The sequence below is a fragment of the Dipodomys spectabilis genome, unplaced genomic scaffold, assembly GCF_019054845.1.
Source record: "Dipodomys spectabilis isolate Male_0828 unplaced genomic scaffold, ASM1905484v1 ptg000024l, whole genome shotgun sequence".
NCBI classification, from domain to species: domain Eukaryota; kingdom Metazoa; phylum Chordata; class Mammalia; order Rodentia; family Heteromyidae; genus Dipodomys; species Dipodomys spectabilis.
In genome coordinates, this window is record NW_024870701.1 from 14,168,305 (window position 1) to 14,186,311 (window position 18,007).

Below are 18,007 nucleotides of genomic sequence, written 5' to 3' on the forward strand. Positions count from 1 at the left end.
AAGGGGTCACATTGCTCAAGATACATTGTATTCATAAGCTGCCACTTATGAACAGAAATTCCTCTGTACAAGCACTTAAAGAGAATAAAAAATAATCCCTAAGTTACTCCATTGATTTAGTTCACATATTCCAATCAAGAGCCCGTATCAAGCTCTTCCAAGAGCACTGTGCTATAGGATGTCATAAGCAAAATCACTGGAAATGAAATCTAAAAAGAAATATACATTATTTTCTACTGCAGTCTTTTACTTTTAAACCTGATTAAGCTGAAGTGCAGTTTAGTACTCCTATATTTACGGCAAAAAAAGTGAAAGATACAATGAGCTGTAGTTTAAAAAATATAGAAATCTTTATCTGATACTGAAATTGAATGTAATAAGGCACAAATATTTCCTTACCAAAAACACTATTAATACAGAAAAATCAATTAAATTGATTTGTAGAAAATTGTGTTCCTATCAAATGAAGTCAAATGTACATGGTGATTTGAAATACTGTTTTTAAATGCAGCATTTCTTTACCAGATACCTTTAATAAATAGTCTCAGATAACAAATAAATACATTGGCTCTTTTTAGAAAGCACACATCACAAGAAAGCAAATAAGAGAAGGGGAATGTAGTTTATTACATTTGGTTTTAGGATCTGAAATTTAAAAGCAGAAAATTAAGTGAGACTATTTCTCTTTCTAATCCATTTAAATTGATGGTGGAAGAGGGGTGTTTACTAATGAGTGGAAATTTGAATAAAGGTTGCTTTAGGCTTTTAGATCTGAGGATGCACTTTAGAATTCCATGAGTCATTACCATTGCATAGCAAAGCTTTTTTTCATAATAAGAAGCTTAAGACCCACAACACTTCCAAGAACACATCTACTAAAATAAGTAAGGTATATGACTTAACTAGTTTGAGGTAAAGCATTCTTTGAGACCTATTTAAAATTTATATGAATGAGACTAAATAAAATAAAAATAAAATAATTTTATTATGAATGACAACAAATGCTTCCTTAGCAAAGATTGCATTATTTGTGCTTTATATTTTTACTGAATTAAGGTGCAATATAAAATTTAAATGAGCAAGAGAAACTAAATATTATATATTAATCTCAAAACATTAGTCTCATTACCATTTCTTCATTTGGGATTGTATCCTCCTGACCTTAATCATCAAGACCAGTGTAAGATATTTTTTCTTGTTGTCCCTTTTCCTAATATTCACAGTGTACTTATGTTTGGTAACTGATGAACAGGTTGTAAATCTTTCCTAACAATATTGAAATGAAAACTGAAAAGTGGAGTTTTTAATCTATATTTTATATGATGTCCAAGAAAATATTTACATATCTATTTTATAATTATTGGGAATATTCTAATAGTGGAATTCAATTTCTTTTAGTAACATCTTATTCACTCTATGTGAATAAAGAAAAGAGAACATTTCCATTTAACTTCTAAAATTTTGTTTTGATTAGATTTCAGATAGACTAAACTGGAATTTCAGTCATGCAATAAGGTAAAAGTTTTTACCATGGGGCTGGGAAGATGGCTCAGTGGTAGAGTGCTTGCCTTGCATGCTCAAGGCCTTGGGTTTGATTCCTCAGCACCACATAAGCAAAAAGAAAAAAGCCAGAAGTGGTGCTGTGGCTCAAGTGATAGAGCGCTAGCCTTGAGCTGAAGAGCTCAGGGACAGCGCCCGGACCGAGTTCAGGCCCCATGACCAGACCCAAAAAAAAAAAAAAAAAAAAAAGTTTTTACTATGATTCCTCCAAAACCAAAATCCACTTGTGATTTGTGGATGAAGAAAACTGTCAAAATAAAACAAGGCTCTGTATCTATATTATCTGCTCTAATAAGTACCAGGTATATGTTAGTTAAATTTAAATGAACATTAATTAAATTTCTGCAATATTAAAATGATAATAGCTCATCAGCTCACTAACCATGATTCAAACACTTAATATCCACAATGTACAATGACTACCATATTGGATAGTCCAATAACATAATTTCATCCTTGCAGAAAATCTAATTGGACCAAAATTTAAAATTGCTTTGTTTAATCCTCAGATCTCAACCTCCCGAGTAATAAGCATTAATAAGTAATAATACATACAAATATCTAGCTTACATTTGTTCCTACCATAGCTGCAGACATTATATGTGTCAAAGCTGATGTGAGGGAAAGTGGTACTATGATGCAGTAAAAGGATGCCAAGAAGTTGGTAAACCTCCTGAAATGCACAGGTATGGCTAGTTCCAACAAAGCATTAGGATTCAATAGTGCCAAAGCTGAGAAATCCTGGCCTACGTTTCTATAGACCAAGATCATATTTAGCGTGTCTTCCCAAAGAAAATTTGTTGTATCCTAAGTCCTTACCTCCCCCTGACCAATTAAAAGATTAGTATGAACCATCCTCCCAAGAAAACAAAACATCCCATGAGAATTCCCCACAAAGACATCCATAAATTAAAATGTTTTGCTACCATAAATTCTTGTTGTTTTAGAGGAAACATTCTTCTATTAGTGAGATGAACTTTAGATTATGTCTGATGTGAGGGATTCATAGCTTTTATTTGATTTTTTTCATACCTTTGCATACATCTCTCTGCTTAAAAAAGTATTTTGAGATAAATAAAACAAGGCAAAGAACATGACAATAATTTTTGTAAAACAATTATAAAATATTCTATGAATATATGAGGTGTATGTGAATACACAGGAAAATAATGATTTACATACTGGATACATACGAAGGCAAAGGAGAGTGCTCTTTATCAGGAGGAGCAGACATATGTGAAATGTACTTTACAAATATAATTGTGGTGGAAAGTTACATTTTAAATGTTTAAATAGCAGAGCATTTACCAACCATCTGAAGTGGAGCAAATGAAAGTGAAATTAAAAGCATGAGAAGATTCATTACTTAATATGATATTTCCATTCTAGAAGAGGCAATGCTAGTAAGTGAGAAAATAATGACAGTTTCATAAAGTATTAAATCTGCTGGAAATAGTTAACAAACAGGAGATAGGTAAAAGGAAACAATCTCTTACAGACATCCTCTTATAGAGGCCAGGGCTGGGACAGGGAAATTTGTGACTCATCTGGGTTCAGATGGTACTGAAAGCAACATGAAAAGATGGGATCAAAGCACTGAGTGTGATTAGATCGTTAATAACTCCTTCCAACGCTTATGGGACAGACTATGGATAAGGGACCCACCAAGAGAGCTGAAGAAGAAAGCCCACTTGGAAAATAGTGATGAAGATAAAAGACTAAGGATTGACTGAGGAACTGGTTCCGGGAAATCTGTGAATCTTTCCAAAGCTATATGAAAATGATGAAAGTTTGGTTACCTGAGATGTGGCAAGAGGATGCAGAAATAAAAGGTCAGGACAACTCTTCCAGTGTCACTGGAAGGTAAGATGTGGGGGTGTGTAGTCAGATGGGGCTGCACCACCTCCATGAAGGATCCACCTTCATGAATACTACTAACCCTCTCCATCCTCTTGTGGAGATACAGCAGCCCTCCCCTGTAGTGTAGTAACAACATGCCATGCTGGTAAGGCAGGCTAGGCCATCACCAGATCTGTGCTCAGGTCTTTGACTTTCCACCTCCAGAATGGTGAAAGATAAATTTCTGTTCTTTTTAAAGCATTTGAACTCTGGTATCTTGCATCCATAACATATGACAAGGCACAATGCCCAAGAGTACTATTTGAAATTATTCCACTGCATTTTGTTAAAATCAATATAAACTCTTATTCTATCAGCTGTGTCCTAGGCCAAATATCCACAGCTGGCAAATATATATATATATACATATATATATATATGTAATATTCCCAAACATGCCTTTTCCACTGCATTAGCTATTGTATGTAACACCAAGTAAGATATGAACTGATAATCATTATGCTCTTCTTTTCTCATAACTCAATTCAATAAAACATCGACATTTTTACACTAATCTAAAATGAGAAAGAAAAAGTCTTCGTTTTCTTAGATTTTTGAATATTTAAACCCAAAAGTAACTTAAACATTTATAATGTAAACAAAATGCAAACTTAAAATCTAGGAATATAGCACTCAATTCTTAATAACAAACATCAGAGAAATCAACAAAGTATATTTTTCCCTAACTACAGATGTAGGCATGAAACAAACCAGTCAAAAAGATCATGCAAATAGATCAATTATAGGAATAATAAGTTAGTTTCCTTTTAATTATAACCTTCCTTTTTTAGCCACTATTATCCAGATAGGATACATTATTTCTACCCTTAATGTGTTAATTAAAATGGCAAAAGCCTACAGTTTCCAAGGCTTTTGCAAACATTGGGCCATCAATTGTCACCACCATGTCTCTTCTCTGTACTTCTTTTCTACAAGTGTAGTGGATGACTAAAAAAGTCATCAAGACTTTAGAATAAGACATCACATTTCCTTACTTTAAATAAAATAGCTAAGATTGGTAGCAAAATATATGCTCATGTAGCAAAACCACTCTGGAAAAATCATCACTTAGTATCTTCTCCATTTTTGTCACACCTTGATCTTTACCCAAAAGAAAAACACTCAAATGTTTTAATCAGATGTAAGATGTAAACTCTTCAGTCAAAAAAAAATGGCCTGTGAAACCAAAGCTACAAATCACATCACAGAAACCCAAACGACAGTCCTCTAGCATTCCTCTAACACCTTCCAAATTTGAGGAATAAAACATGAATGCATTTGGATTTCAATGTCATAAGACACAGTCAGTTTAGATTTGAACATACGAATTAAATTTAAAAGCAATAAAATGGATGACCTGAGTCCTCAAAAGAAAAAAATATCAATGCACATTTAAAACATGGACGTGAAGTTAGAAGTTAGGTTGTTTTGTTAGACCTGGACTCCTTGGTTTTAATTATTTTATTTACTGTTTAAGCTGAAAGGCTTACCGTCTTGCTGGCCATGCAGTGTCTGAGGACTTTGCATTCTCTCCTCAAGATTGGAGCTAAGGTCAGAGTTCACAGCCGACATCCGTGTTGAATCACTCATGTCAAACTCATCACTTTCTATTGAACTTTCATCCTGAAAACAGTTTTAAAACAAGTGAATTCAAAGAAGAGTGATTTTACCTAAATATCCACTTACAGTTTAGTCAGTAAGATGTACAGAACTCAGTAAAATATGCTATATACTAACAATCAACTGAAATAACCACTAATACTTTATTCTCTTCAAAGAATTTCAAGACTTGTGAATAATGAAACAGGCATATATAGATGAAATTATATACATTCTTTTAAAGATAAAATAATATGTGCAGGGGAAATAGAATTAGCCTGAATAATGAAAAGAATGAAAAGTTTTGTAAATATCTCCTAGAAGATTCAGTCTAAAACTGGACAAAAATGGAACTATAAATTCTAATTATAAAATAAATTAGCTGACAAAGCATTATACACAAAACATTATAGAATACAGTGAGAAAAAAGAAGACTTCTTAAAAACTTTTCATTAGGCAAATAGTAAAGAATCTACTAATAGGCAAATGTGCATGTTTTGATCCCAAATTTGGTATTTTTATTCCATCCTATCTTTCTCACAGATAGTATATAAATTATGCTACAACCACAAAGAGGAATCTAGACAAAATTGTGCAAGATTATTTGCTAAAGTTCAATTCATAAAATGTCTAAATTATCAAAAGTTGGATTTCCAAATGGCCAATGCCTGTAACCCTGTCCAATAACAAGAAACTAAACGTAAAATACTGTATAGTTGTTTTTTGAGGCAAACTCCTTTTGGGGAATTGATTTTAGGCAAATGACACATATGTAACAAGTTTTAAGAAACCTGTGCGAAAATAAATGTCTCAACACAAAACAGGAGGTTTGACTTCTATAAATGTTTGATCTTTAAGTCTAACACTTACGTACTAATTAGCAGTTATTTATGCTTCCAACACTGTTCTTCAATATCTGCTCACCCACTCCAACACAATCACAACATATAAAGTGCAAACTGGAATTTATTATTTTATGTATGATTAAACTGGGGCACATAGTAGTAAAATAATCATCTCAAGTATTATACATAAAAACATGATCTATAAGAAGCCCTCAAAAATTAGGGAATTATGTTTTTTTAAATCACTTTCTGAGTAGGTATTCTACCACCTTACCACTAGCTATCCATGCTCCTGATCCTTTTTCCTCTGGTTTTAAGAGAGTATCTCATTTCTTGCGAGGGCTGCAGGTGGACACGATCCTCATATTTTCAGCTTCCTTTCATAGGTGGGAGGAAGCCCAGTCTCCTAGATTTTTCTACCCAAGCTGGCCTGGCACCATTATTCTCCTGACCTCAGCCTCCAAATAGCTAGGTATAAAACACCAGCACGAAGCTAGTAAATTCTTTGCTTTGAAAATAACATGTTATCAGCAAAGAAGCTGCCACAGTCAGCTGAGAGGAACGCTTTCATAGACTAACAAATTAACATTCCCAGAAGGGAATGTTACATGATTTTAGATGCTTTCCTTCAACAAAGATTTGCTGTATCTATGTTTACTGAGTAGCATCAGCTCATTTTTCACTTAGCAAGGAAATGCCACCTTGGCAGACCTCTCTGGACAGCCATCCAGACATATTTCTCCTGGCACAATGTCCTATCTCTTAGTGACATTGCTTTCTCCATTTAAGAAAATCTGAAGTATCTGAAATAAAACACATACTAAAAAAATTAAGAAACCAATATATATACCTATATATATATATATATATATATATATATATATATACGTGTATATAAAGACAGAGACAGAGACAGCAGAGACAGAGAGAGACAGAGAGAGAGAGAGAGAGAGAGAGAGAGCGCACAAACAGTGTTGGTAATATCGTATTTTAGAGGATATATTCAGGAGCCAGCCTTCCTGAATCCATGCTCTGTCCCTTGTTAGATGTATTATTATTATAGTTTAGATATAAAGTGTCTTGCTAATAGGTTCATATATTAAAGGTTTGGATCCCATCTGCTGACTCATGAGGCCGTTAACTGTATCTATAGATCAGTCCTTGGATAACTTCATAGCAGAATACATTATCTAAAGTTGGGTTCTGACTGGAGGAAGTAGACTCTGGGAGCATGCCTTTGAGGGGTACACTTTGTCCTCAGACCCTTCTTATCTCAGCTCCCACCAGCCATGCTATGGGCCTCTTTGTTCCACCTCGTGTTTCCAAGCCATGATGTTTCAGAACTCATAATGATGGAGTTAACCAACAATAGAAGGTCCAAAACTGTGAGCCAAAATAAATCCTTCACCTCTTTACGTTATCTCAGGTAGTTCACATGAGCAGCTGATCAACACAGTTAGCATAAGCAAGTTACCAAGCCTTCCCTGGATTCTGCCTTGCTCATCTATAGAACAGGAATAGTATCCCTGCCAATTGCATGGGGCTATACAAGGAGTGGGAGAATATAATATAGAATATCTTGGATAATGTTAGGTATATAACAAGCACAACATGAGTATTTTATGTAGAATATATAATAAATATATAATAAATCATAGATTTTATAGATGTTATATAATTTTATATATTTATTTATATACTATACAAATAAATACTAAAATTTACAGTAGAATGGTAGAGCTGACCAATATGTATTTCTTTTTTTTTTTTTTTTAATTTTATTTTATTTTACTTGAGAACATACTGTACAGAGGGGTTACAATTACATGGGCAGGAAAATGCATACATTTCTTACCAAGCATTGCAGCCTCCTCCTTTGTTTACCCTTCACCTCCCTTCCCAGCCTCCCCCCTCCCTCCCACCCAATCATACCCCCCCCCCACCGACATTGTGAAGCTGGTTTTGACATGACATTTTGTACTTCTCATTGTTGCAACAGGTCCACCTGAATCCTTAAACGACTTGTTTGTCCCCATCTCCTCCACATGTTATACTGACATCAAATATAGTGAAAGCGGGGGTTACACTGTGGGGGAGGGACATACAAAGCAACAAAGAAATAATCTTATAAATGCGTTAGAAACACATGCATGAAAGAAACAAAAACATTAAAATACATATTTGAGGTTTCGTTTTCCTAACATCACATTATCTGACTTTTTCCGCTTGACTCATACCTATACTAGATATTGCAAATAAGGGAAACCATGGGACCTATGTTTCTTTGGGCCTGGCTTACTTCACTTAATATAATTTTTTCCAAGCCTTTCCATTTCCTAACAAATGGGGAAATGTCATTCTTTCTGATGGAGGCATAGAATTCCATTGTGTATATATACCACATTTTCTTGATCCATTCATCTACTGAGGGGCATCTGGGTTGGTTCCATATCTTAGCTATGGTAAATAATGCTGCAATAAACATAGTTGTGCTAGTAGCTTTAGTGTGGTCTTGTTTGTGATCATTTGGGTAAATGCCCAAAAGTGGGATTGCTGGGTCATAGGGGAGTTCTATGTGAAGTCTTTTGAGGAACCTCCATACTGCTTTCCAAAGTGGTTGAACAAGTTTACATTCCCACCAACAATGAAGTAAGGTTCCTTTCTGTCCACATCCCCTCCAGCATCTGTTGTTGTTAGAGTTCTTGATTTTTGCTGTTCTAACTGGAGTGAGGTGATATCTCAATGTTGTTTTGATTTGCATTTCTTTTATGGCTAGGGATGTTGAACATTTCTTCATGTGTCTATTGGCCATCCTTCTTTCTTCTTCAGAGAAGCTTCTCTTTAAGTCTTTCACCCACTTACTTATTGGGCAGTTGTTTCTTTGAGGATTTGTTGTTGGGTGGTTTAATTTTTTGAGTTCCAAGTATATTTTAGATATGAGACCCTTGTCCGTTGTATGGCTAGTAAAGATCTTCTCCCAGTCCGTGGGCTTTCTATTGATCTTGCTAGCTATGTCATTTGCCCTGCAGAAGCTCTGCAACCTTATACAATCCCATTTGTCCAGCCTTTCTTTGATTTGTTGTGTTTCCGGGTCTCTATTCAGAAAATTTCGGCCTGTGCCAAGGAGACCCAGGGTTTCTCCTATTCCATCCTGTAATGTTTTCAGAGTGTCTGCTTTGAGTTCAAGGTCTTTGATCCATTTGGAGTTGATTCTGGTGCAGGGTGATATATAAGGATCTAGCTTTAGTTTTCTACATGTAGTTAACCAGTTTTGCCAGCACCATTTACTGAAGAGGCTGTCTGTCTTCCATTCTATTGTTTTAGCTCCCTTATCGAAGATTAGATGGCTATAGGTCTGTAGGTTCATTTCTGGGTTTTCAATTCTATTCCATTGGTCCTGAGGTCTGTTCTTATGCCAATACCAAGCTGTTTTGATTACTATGGCTTTATAGTAGAGTTTGAAATTTGGTATTGATATTCCTCCAGCCGTGTTCTTTCCGTTGAGGAGCGTTTTTGCTATTCGGGGTCTTTTATTGTTCCATATGAATTTTTGGATTGCCTCTTCTGTTTCCTTGAAGAATGAGGGTGGAATTTTGATAGGTATTGCGCTGAATTTGTAGATAGCCTTGGGAAGTATTGCCATTTTCACGATGTTAATCTTTCCAATCCAGGAGCATGGGAGGTTTTGCCATTTTTTAAGTTCTGTGTTGATTTCCTTTTTCAAGATTTTAAAGTTTTCATCATAGAGGTCCTTCACTTCTTTAGTTAAGTTAATTCCTAGGTATTTTATTTTTTGTGGGGCTATTACAAATGGAGTTGCTTTCCTAACTTCAGCCACACTTTTCTCATTGTTGGCATACAGAAAAGCCATTGATTTTTGGGGGTTAATTTTATAACCTGCTACTTTGCCAAAGTTTTGAATCAGCTTGAGTAATTTGGGAGTGGAGTCTATGGGATTCTTTAAATACAAGATCATGTAATCTGCAAAGAGGGAGAGTTTTATTTCTTCTTTCCCTATTTGGATCCCCTTTATGTCTGCATCTTGTCTTATTGCTGTAGCTAGGCATTCTAATACTAGATTGAAGAGAAGTGGAGAGAGTGGGCATCCTTGTCTTGTCCCTGAGTTAAGAGGAAATGGCTTTAGTTTTTCACCATTGAGTATAATGCTGGCTGTAGGTTTGTCATATACAGCCTTTATTGTATTGAGGAATGTTCCATGGATTCCTAATTTTTCCAAAACCTTCATCATAAAGGGGTGTTGGATCTTGTCGAATGCTTTTTCTGCGTCTATTGAGATAACCATGTGGTTCTTATTCTTGCTCCTGTTGATGTGATGAATAATATTAATTGATTTGCGTATATTGAACCAGCTTTGCATCCCTGAAATGAATCCTGTTTGATCGTGGTGTATGATTTTTTGGATGAATTGTTGAAGTCGGTTGGCCAAAATTTTGTTGAGAAGTTTTGCATCAATGTTCATCAAAGAAATGGGTCTATAGTTCTCTTTCTTTGATGAGTCCCTGCCTGGTTTTGGGATGAGGGTTATGATGGCTTCATAGAATGTGTTCGGTAGTGAGCTTTCTCTTTCAATTTCATTGAAGAGTTGGAGGAGAATTGGTGTGAGCTCTGCTTTGAAGGCCTTGTAAAATTCCGCTGTGAAACCATCTGGTCCTGGACTTTTCTTAGCTGGGAGGTCTCTTATTGCTGTTTCTATTTCAATGCTTGATATGGGCCTGTTAAGATAGTTTGCCTCATCTTGGTTTAGTTTTGGCATGTCAATATTTACTAGGAAGAGGTCCATTTCTGTCAAGTTCTCAAACTTATTAGCATAAAGTTTTGAGAAGTATTCCCTTATAATGTTCTGAATCTTGCTTGTTTCCGTGGTGATGTTTCCATTCTCATCTCTGAGTTTATTAATTTGGGTGTGTTCTCTTCTTTTTCTGATAAGATTTGCTAAGGGTCTGTCAATTTTGTTAAGTTTTTCGAAGAACCAACTCTTTGTTTTGTTGATTCTTTCTATAGTTTTTTTGGATTCTAATTCATTTAATTCTGATTTAATTTTGATTATTTCTTTCCGTCTACTGGATTGGGGTTTATCTTGCTGCTCTTTTTCAAGGAGGTTTAGATGTGTCATTAAATTGTTAGTTTCAGATCTCTCCAATTTGTTGATGTAGGAGCTCAGAGCTATAAACTTGCCTCTGAGTACTGCCTTTGCTGTGTCCCAGAGGAGCTGGTATTTTGTGTGTTCATTTTTGTTGAATAGCATGAACATTTGAATTTCCTTTCTAATCTCTTCGATGACCCACTCATGATTCAGCAGTGTGTTGTTCAGCCTCCATGTGATACCGGACTTTCTTTGGTGGCTTTTGGTGTTGAGTTCTAACTTTATTCCCTTGTGGTCAGAGAGAATGCAAGGTATAACTTCAATGTTTCTGAATTTAGACAAGTTTGCTTTGTGGCCTAAAATGTGGTCTATTTTAGAAAACGTTCCATGTGCTGCTGAGAAAAACGTGTATTCTGATGCTGCTGGGTGAAATGTTCGGTAAATGTCTGTTAAGTCTAGTTGATCTATGCAGCTGTCTAGATCTGCGGTTTCTCTGTTGAATTTTTGCCGAGTTGATCTATCTAGTGGGGAGAGTGGTGTGTTAAAATCCCCAACAATTAATGTCTTTGGATCTCCAATATGTATTTCTAAAGTAACTGTGTGTTCTACAGTTAGCCAACTACATGTGAGCTAACAGAATTCATTTTACAGCATTTATGTAGGGGTGAATTTTTGTGTGTTTAAAGAAGAGCTAGACGCAAAGACTCAAGTCACAGTCCTTATTCTGTAAAATGGTTGAACAAACTGCTGTAGCACATTATAGATAATCCATATGCATTTATCACCACTAAAACATACTCTCATCAGTATGCTTTTAAAGAAATTTGAGCAAGGGATTAAAATGCCATGTAATCAAATGTAAGGCAATGCTATTTTGTTTTTTGTTTTTTAAATCAAGCCAGTTTTAACATTTTTATTATCATGACTAGCTTAATGATGATGAACATTTTAAATATGAAGTATAATTTGCTTTTCCCAGTTCTTATTGAATTGTCACACATTTATAATCAGCTTTAATTTAACTAAGTGCAAATAATTGTTCTATAATATTCTAAGCAATAATTGATTAAATTATTTTTAAAAGATAGCATAAATTTTGCTAAGTTTATGAAATATATGATTGTAATTCTTGTCAACAGAAAGATGATGTAATTTGTCCTCAGAAAAACCTAGAGAATGTTCCTAAAGGTTAATAATCAGAAAAGTTGACTGATAACTTATTCAGTAGCAACTTCATTCATGATCATCTTTACAGCACCTACATTCTTCCTAGAGGAATATCAAGATAAAAGTTTTCATGTTGTTCACTTAGAAGTTACATACTATGTGATTAAAATCACATGACAATGAAAAACATGGCCAACAACCACAGTAATTGCTCTTCCTTGAAACTTAATTGGAAAAAAAAACTGGAACAATTTTCCTGTGAGAATTTTTCCAGTGTTTGCCATTTAAAAAATCTAATTATGGTAGTTACGTGTTGAAACTTAATAATTAAACTTTTCTTTCTGTCATAAGAAGATGACATAGACTTCTAGTCTGCAACAACTTCAATAGTTTGGATTCCTGATTTTCCCTCTAAAGAATTTCTACTATATTCTTCCAAATATTCATCAATATCATCCTGATTAGTTCAAATTCTTATTTTCCTATTTCCTGAATCACATATTGGTTTCTTAATTATCTCACTCACCTCCAATTTCTCCCACAGTAGTTCTACCTAACTACTCCTGAGCAGGCCACTATTCTGAGCAGCCCCTTTTCTGCTCTTCAATGTGCAGACATTGTCTATTAAGTAATATATTAACAATTCAATCAATCAGTTAGGATTTTCTATACAATTGCAGGAAAACCATCCCCATCAATCTCATGATTTGGTAGTTTTATTATCCTCACTTACATATGGTCGTGTCAACTGAAAGCATATACAACCACAATCTGAATTCGATACTGCACATCAAACCTTGGTGTGTATGGGTATGTCTGTTGCATAAAATACGTATCCCCAGGGTCTCCATAGTGGACCTAGAAGTGTGTGTATGGGTATGTCTGTTGCATAAAATACGTATCCCCAGGGTCTCCATAGTGGACCTAGAAGTGGAATCCTTGTGGTGGTTTCCCACAGCATTCAGTTCAAAAAGGGCAAATATGCCTGGCTGCTTGATGCTCCTTTATTTTAGAAAACACCCTGTACTGATTAAACTGCCCTGCCCGAGGCTCCACACGCAGCAGGAAACCCTAGCCACACACAGCTTTGGAACATTTGCCAGGTGGCTGTGCTACTTAAAAGCTGAATGTTGGGGCTAGGAAGGTGGCTCAGTGGTAGAGTGCTTGCCTTGCATGAGGCCCGGGGTTTGATTCCTCAGCATCACATACGCAGAAAAAGCCAGAAGTGGCGCTGTGGCTCAAACAGTAGAGTGCTAGCCTTTAGCTGAAGAGCTGAGGGACAACATCCAGGCCCAAATTTCAGGCCACACAACCGAAAAATTAAAAAAAAAAGAAAAGAAAAGAAAAAACAACTGAATGTTTGCTTTTAACTAATTTTAATTAAATTTAAATTAAAAGGTTCTTAGTGCCTAGTAAATATGGGGCATTGCAGATTTCACAATGCTTTATTTTTAGATCTTGAAAAGATATACAGTAATGTCCTGTCAGTAACTGTCAGTTACTGTCATACAGTAACCATCCTAATACATGCTTGGCTTCCCATATTACATTATTTCCTATAAGCTTCTAGTCAAAGCATGGTAATATCTTTGAGAGTTTTAAATAAATACTCCCAAACTTCCCCAAAACCTTGACTCCAATGTGAACTCTCATCAACACTTGATAAGGAGATAGCTCTTGCTCTGGACACAAGTATTTCAAAAGTGGCAAACCCAAAGTAGATTAATGCATTGAGAATTATTTTGAAAACTATGAGAGGTTGAATATGTTTATTTGTTTTCTTGTTTTGTATTTGAACACAGTGTCTTGAGCTTGGTAGGTAAGTGTTTTACCACTTGAATCACATCCTTCCCCCTTTTTGTCTTGTTATATTTCAGATAGGGTCTAGAGAAAGCCTTTGCTATTGGTTTGTTTGTTTGGTTTGGTTTTTGCCAGTCCTGGGGATTGAACTCAGTGTCTGGGTCCTGTCTTTTAGCCTCTTTTTGCTCAAGGCTAGTACTCTACCACACGAGCCACAGTGCCACTTCCAGCTTTTTCTGTGTATATGGTACTGAGGAATTGAACCCAGGGCTTCATGCATGCAAGGCGAGCACTCTATCACTGAGCCACCTTCTGAGCTCTAGAAAAAGCCTTTGACCTTGATTATCCTTCTACCTCCCACATAGCTGGAATACCAAGATGTGCCACATCTGCTTTGTTACAGATATGCTATTACTAACACTCTACTTTAGCTCTCCTGATATTGAGATCTTCTTAACATTGGCTTCCTTCAGAACTGGCATTATAAACATTCACCAACAAGCTCAGACCTGATGTTGAAGGTTTTTGTTGTTGTTATTTATATTTCATAGTATTGACCAATTTAATGGATAATCTCCAAAGATGGAAGCCAGCAAAACCAGCAGTGTTGATTTTACTCTGTTGAAAGATTATCTAGCTTTGTTATTTATTTTGGCCAATAGAATATGGCCAAATTAAATAGATAGCTCCAGATGGGATGGAGCTTCTGCTTCCAGACGCTTGAAAATCCTTTGCTATATAAGATGTCTGACTTTGGAATCACTATACTGTTAGGATAGTCAGACTAGCCAAATAGGTAAAGAGGCACCATATAAAGGAGTATCAAGGAGCCAGATACATAAGTGAAACTTTCTTGGACCAGTAAACCCAATGCAATTGTCAGATGAGTATAACTGAGTAAATGGTTATGACATATGCCTTGGGTAGCATGCACCTGCCTCAAAAACCTTGAAAAACATCCCTCTGATACATATGCCCTGGTTTTCTTCAATTCTTCACAAATGACACATAGGTAATCAAATGCAATTCTTAGCTGGGTGCCGGTGGCTCATGCCTGTAATCCTAGCTACTCAGGAGGCTGAGATCTGAGGATTGCGTTTCAAAGCCAGTTAGTGCAGGAAAGGCCGTGAAACTCTTATCTCCAATAAACCACCAGAAAACCAGATGTGGTGCTGTGGCTCCAGTGGTAGAGTGCTAGCCTTGAGCTGAAGAGCTAAGGGATAGTGCTCAGACCAGAGTTCAAGCCCCATAACCAACAACAACAACAACAACTATATATATATATATATATATATATATATATATATATATATACACATATATATATGTATGTGTATATATATATCTTCCTCCTTTCCTTCCTTCTTTCCTTTTCTTTCCTTCTTTCCTATTTTCTACTTCCTTCCTTCTTTCCATCTTTCTTTTAATGCTGGTGATCAAACCCAGGACCTCACAGATGCTAGGCAAGCACTTTTACACTGAGCTTTGGAGTAATCAATAATCCTTAGCTCTAAAGGAATTCCAATATTGTCCTTACTTCCCTTAACAGTATATGGTATGTTTTTATTTATAATCTTTTATTTGTATGGTCTGTTCCACACTCTAGAAGATATGCTTCTTTAGATATCTAAATTATTAAATAATTTATTATTTGAATAATGAATTATCTGGATATTTTGATGGTGCATATCCAATTCAATATTTTCAAACTCTGAGTGTAAAATTTATTTTCTTACTGTAGTTACAAATTGAAAAGACTTCTTTTGTGTAAAATACTTATGAATTTTTAGAAACAGAAAGTCTCAGAGAATGTGAGCTAAATTGCTGGCACCTACTTGATCTCACTTTTTGGCCTAGAAATAGACATATTAACATCTAAATGAGTTTTCTACAAATAATTTAAAATCTCTAGTTATGAGGCATTTTTCCCAATTATGTAAGAATCTTACTGATAAATTTAAATTCTTAGCTTTTAATAGATACTAATATTTCCTCACTTGATTTTGAAAGGGTTAGCTTTCTGGTTTTGGTACTGTTTAATGACTTATATTTAGCCATCCTATAGTAAGTAATTTTTGTAAAGTCACTTGACTAATAGGGATATTCTTGGAGACTAAAGCCTGAATACAGTCTATTGAAATCAAATGATTTTTATAAATACAGGTTTGAGATCAAACTTTTCCAAATACAGAGACAAATAAAAAGATTTTTATTTTTAAAAGTTTTATTTTAAAAGTTAACTCAAAATAATTTTAGAAGGTTTTAATGGCTTTTCACCTAACTTTGGTAATTTGAAAAGTACATAATAACTACATTATTATAGAAGAATTTTAAAGAGAACTCATTAGCCTGAGAATCTCTTCCTAATATAGTCTCTCTGTTTCTACTAATTAATGACTATCTCCTTTAAGTTTTTATTAATGCCTTTCTGGGTCTTGAACTCAGGGCCTTGGTGTTGTCCCTAAGCTTTTGTGCTCAAGGCTAGTGCTCTACAACTTGAGCCACAGCTCCACTTCTGGCATTTTTGGGTGTTTAATTAGTAATAGGAGTCTCACAGACTTTCTTAACCTGTGCTGGTTTCAACCTGTGATCCTCAGTTCTCAGCCACCTGAGTAAGCTAGGATTACTAATGTGAACCATCAGCACCCAGCTAATTCTTTATCAAGGATCTGATTAGTTTAGGTTGGGTATTAGTAGTTGTGACATAATTTGCAAACTATAAACAAGGTCTATATATAACTTAATCCTTGAGTTTGAAATCATTCAATCCAGGTGGGAAGCAACTAGAATTGTAGAGACTGTTAAATAAATCTACATTCGTATCCAATACATAACAGCACATTGCCAGATTTTCCTATACAAATTAAATGTAATAAATTTGACATTTCAAAGAACCTCTCATTAGAATAACCGCCATTTTGTAGAAAATGGAGAGAAACTAACAAATATGTAAAATAATTCAATGATAAAGAACTTTAAAAATATACATGAATAACAGAGAAATTATTATTTGGTTGATACCTATTAAACTGATTTCTCTGACTCAGATAAAATAGGCTTCATACTTGATTTTCCTAGCTAAACACACTTTAGCTGAATATTCCCCTCACACACCTCCCACCATTGGATCAGCTCAATGGTGGTCCTTAAGGTAGGAAAACTTTCTTAAGAATGAACAAATTAACCAGGCATCGGTGGCTCATGCCTGTAATCCCAGCTACTCAGGAGGTTGAGATCTGAGGATCGCAGTTCAAAGCCAGCCCAGGCAGAAAAGTCCCTGAGACTCTTATCGCCAATAAACTACCAGAAAACCAGAAGTGGCACTGTGCCTCAAGCAGTAGAGCACGCGCCTTGAGCTGAAGAGCTGAGGGACAGCGCCCAGGCCCAGAGTTCAAGCCCCACAACCAACCAAAAAAAAATGAATTAACAAATTTCCCCTGATCAATACTAAGGTAGAAGGATTAAACCAGGGACTGTGCACGCAAAACTTAATTTTCTGCCCATTATTTTACATCAGTGTAATCTGGGTGGCATCTTTTTCATTAAAATTATAAATGACTGTCTTCAAAATATCACCATGCTTCATACAACAGTCATGGTTATCAAAGTACATTCGGACATGCAGGTGACTGGAGGCAGATTCTTCCCTTTACCTCATCTTGCTGTGAGTTTAGCAGCTGTAACTTCATGTGCTTCATGTAGGCCATGGTAATGGGCATGTTGTAATCAATCATGCTGGTCACTAGAGTAGGAGGTTTTCCATTGTCTGTAACAAAACATGGCAGATGCATCATGAAAGTAATACGGTTTTGCACATGTAACTTCAGAATGATCTGATCTTTCCAAATGTAGTCGTATTCTAGATGGATTGCAGGAAAAGAACCTACAAGGTACATAGAGACATATTGACCCAAATTCACGATTTAGATAAAGGAATTATTTCTAACGACAGGGGAACTTTTAGACATCCTGAATGACAGTGAATGAAACTAATTAACATACTGGACATATTTATTTGCATATTTAACCCTT

At 35.5% G+C, this 18,007-nt stretch overlaps 1 protein-coding gene across 7 annotated transcripts in view; it reads right to left on the minus strand.

Moving 5' to 3' along the window:
* The window catches only part of Nol4 (nucleolar protein 4), a 286,589-nt gene that overhangs the window by 180,877 nt on the left and 87,705 nt on the right, over positions 1 to 18,007 (minus strand). For all 7 annotated transcript variants that reach the window (XM_042675198.1, XM_042675197.1, XM_042675193.1 and 4 more), the window contains 2 exons: positions 17,629 to 17,741; positions 4,950 to 5,082 (listed from right to left, as the gene is read on the minus strand). In XM_042675198.1, coding sequence (XP_042531132.1) covers positions 4,950 to 5,082; positions 17,629 to 17,741 — 246 coding nt within the window. The remainder of the gene's footprint in view (positions 1 to 4,949; positions 5,083 to 17,628; positions 17,742 to 18,007) is intronic.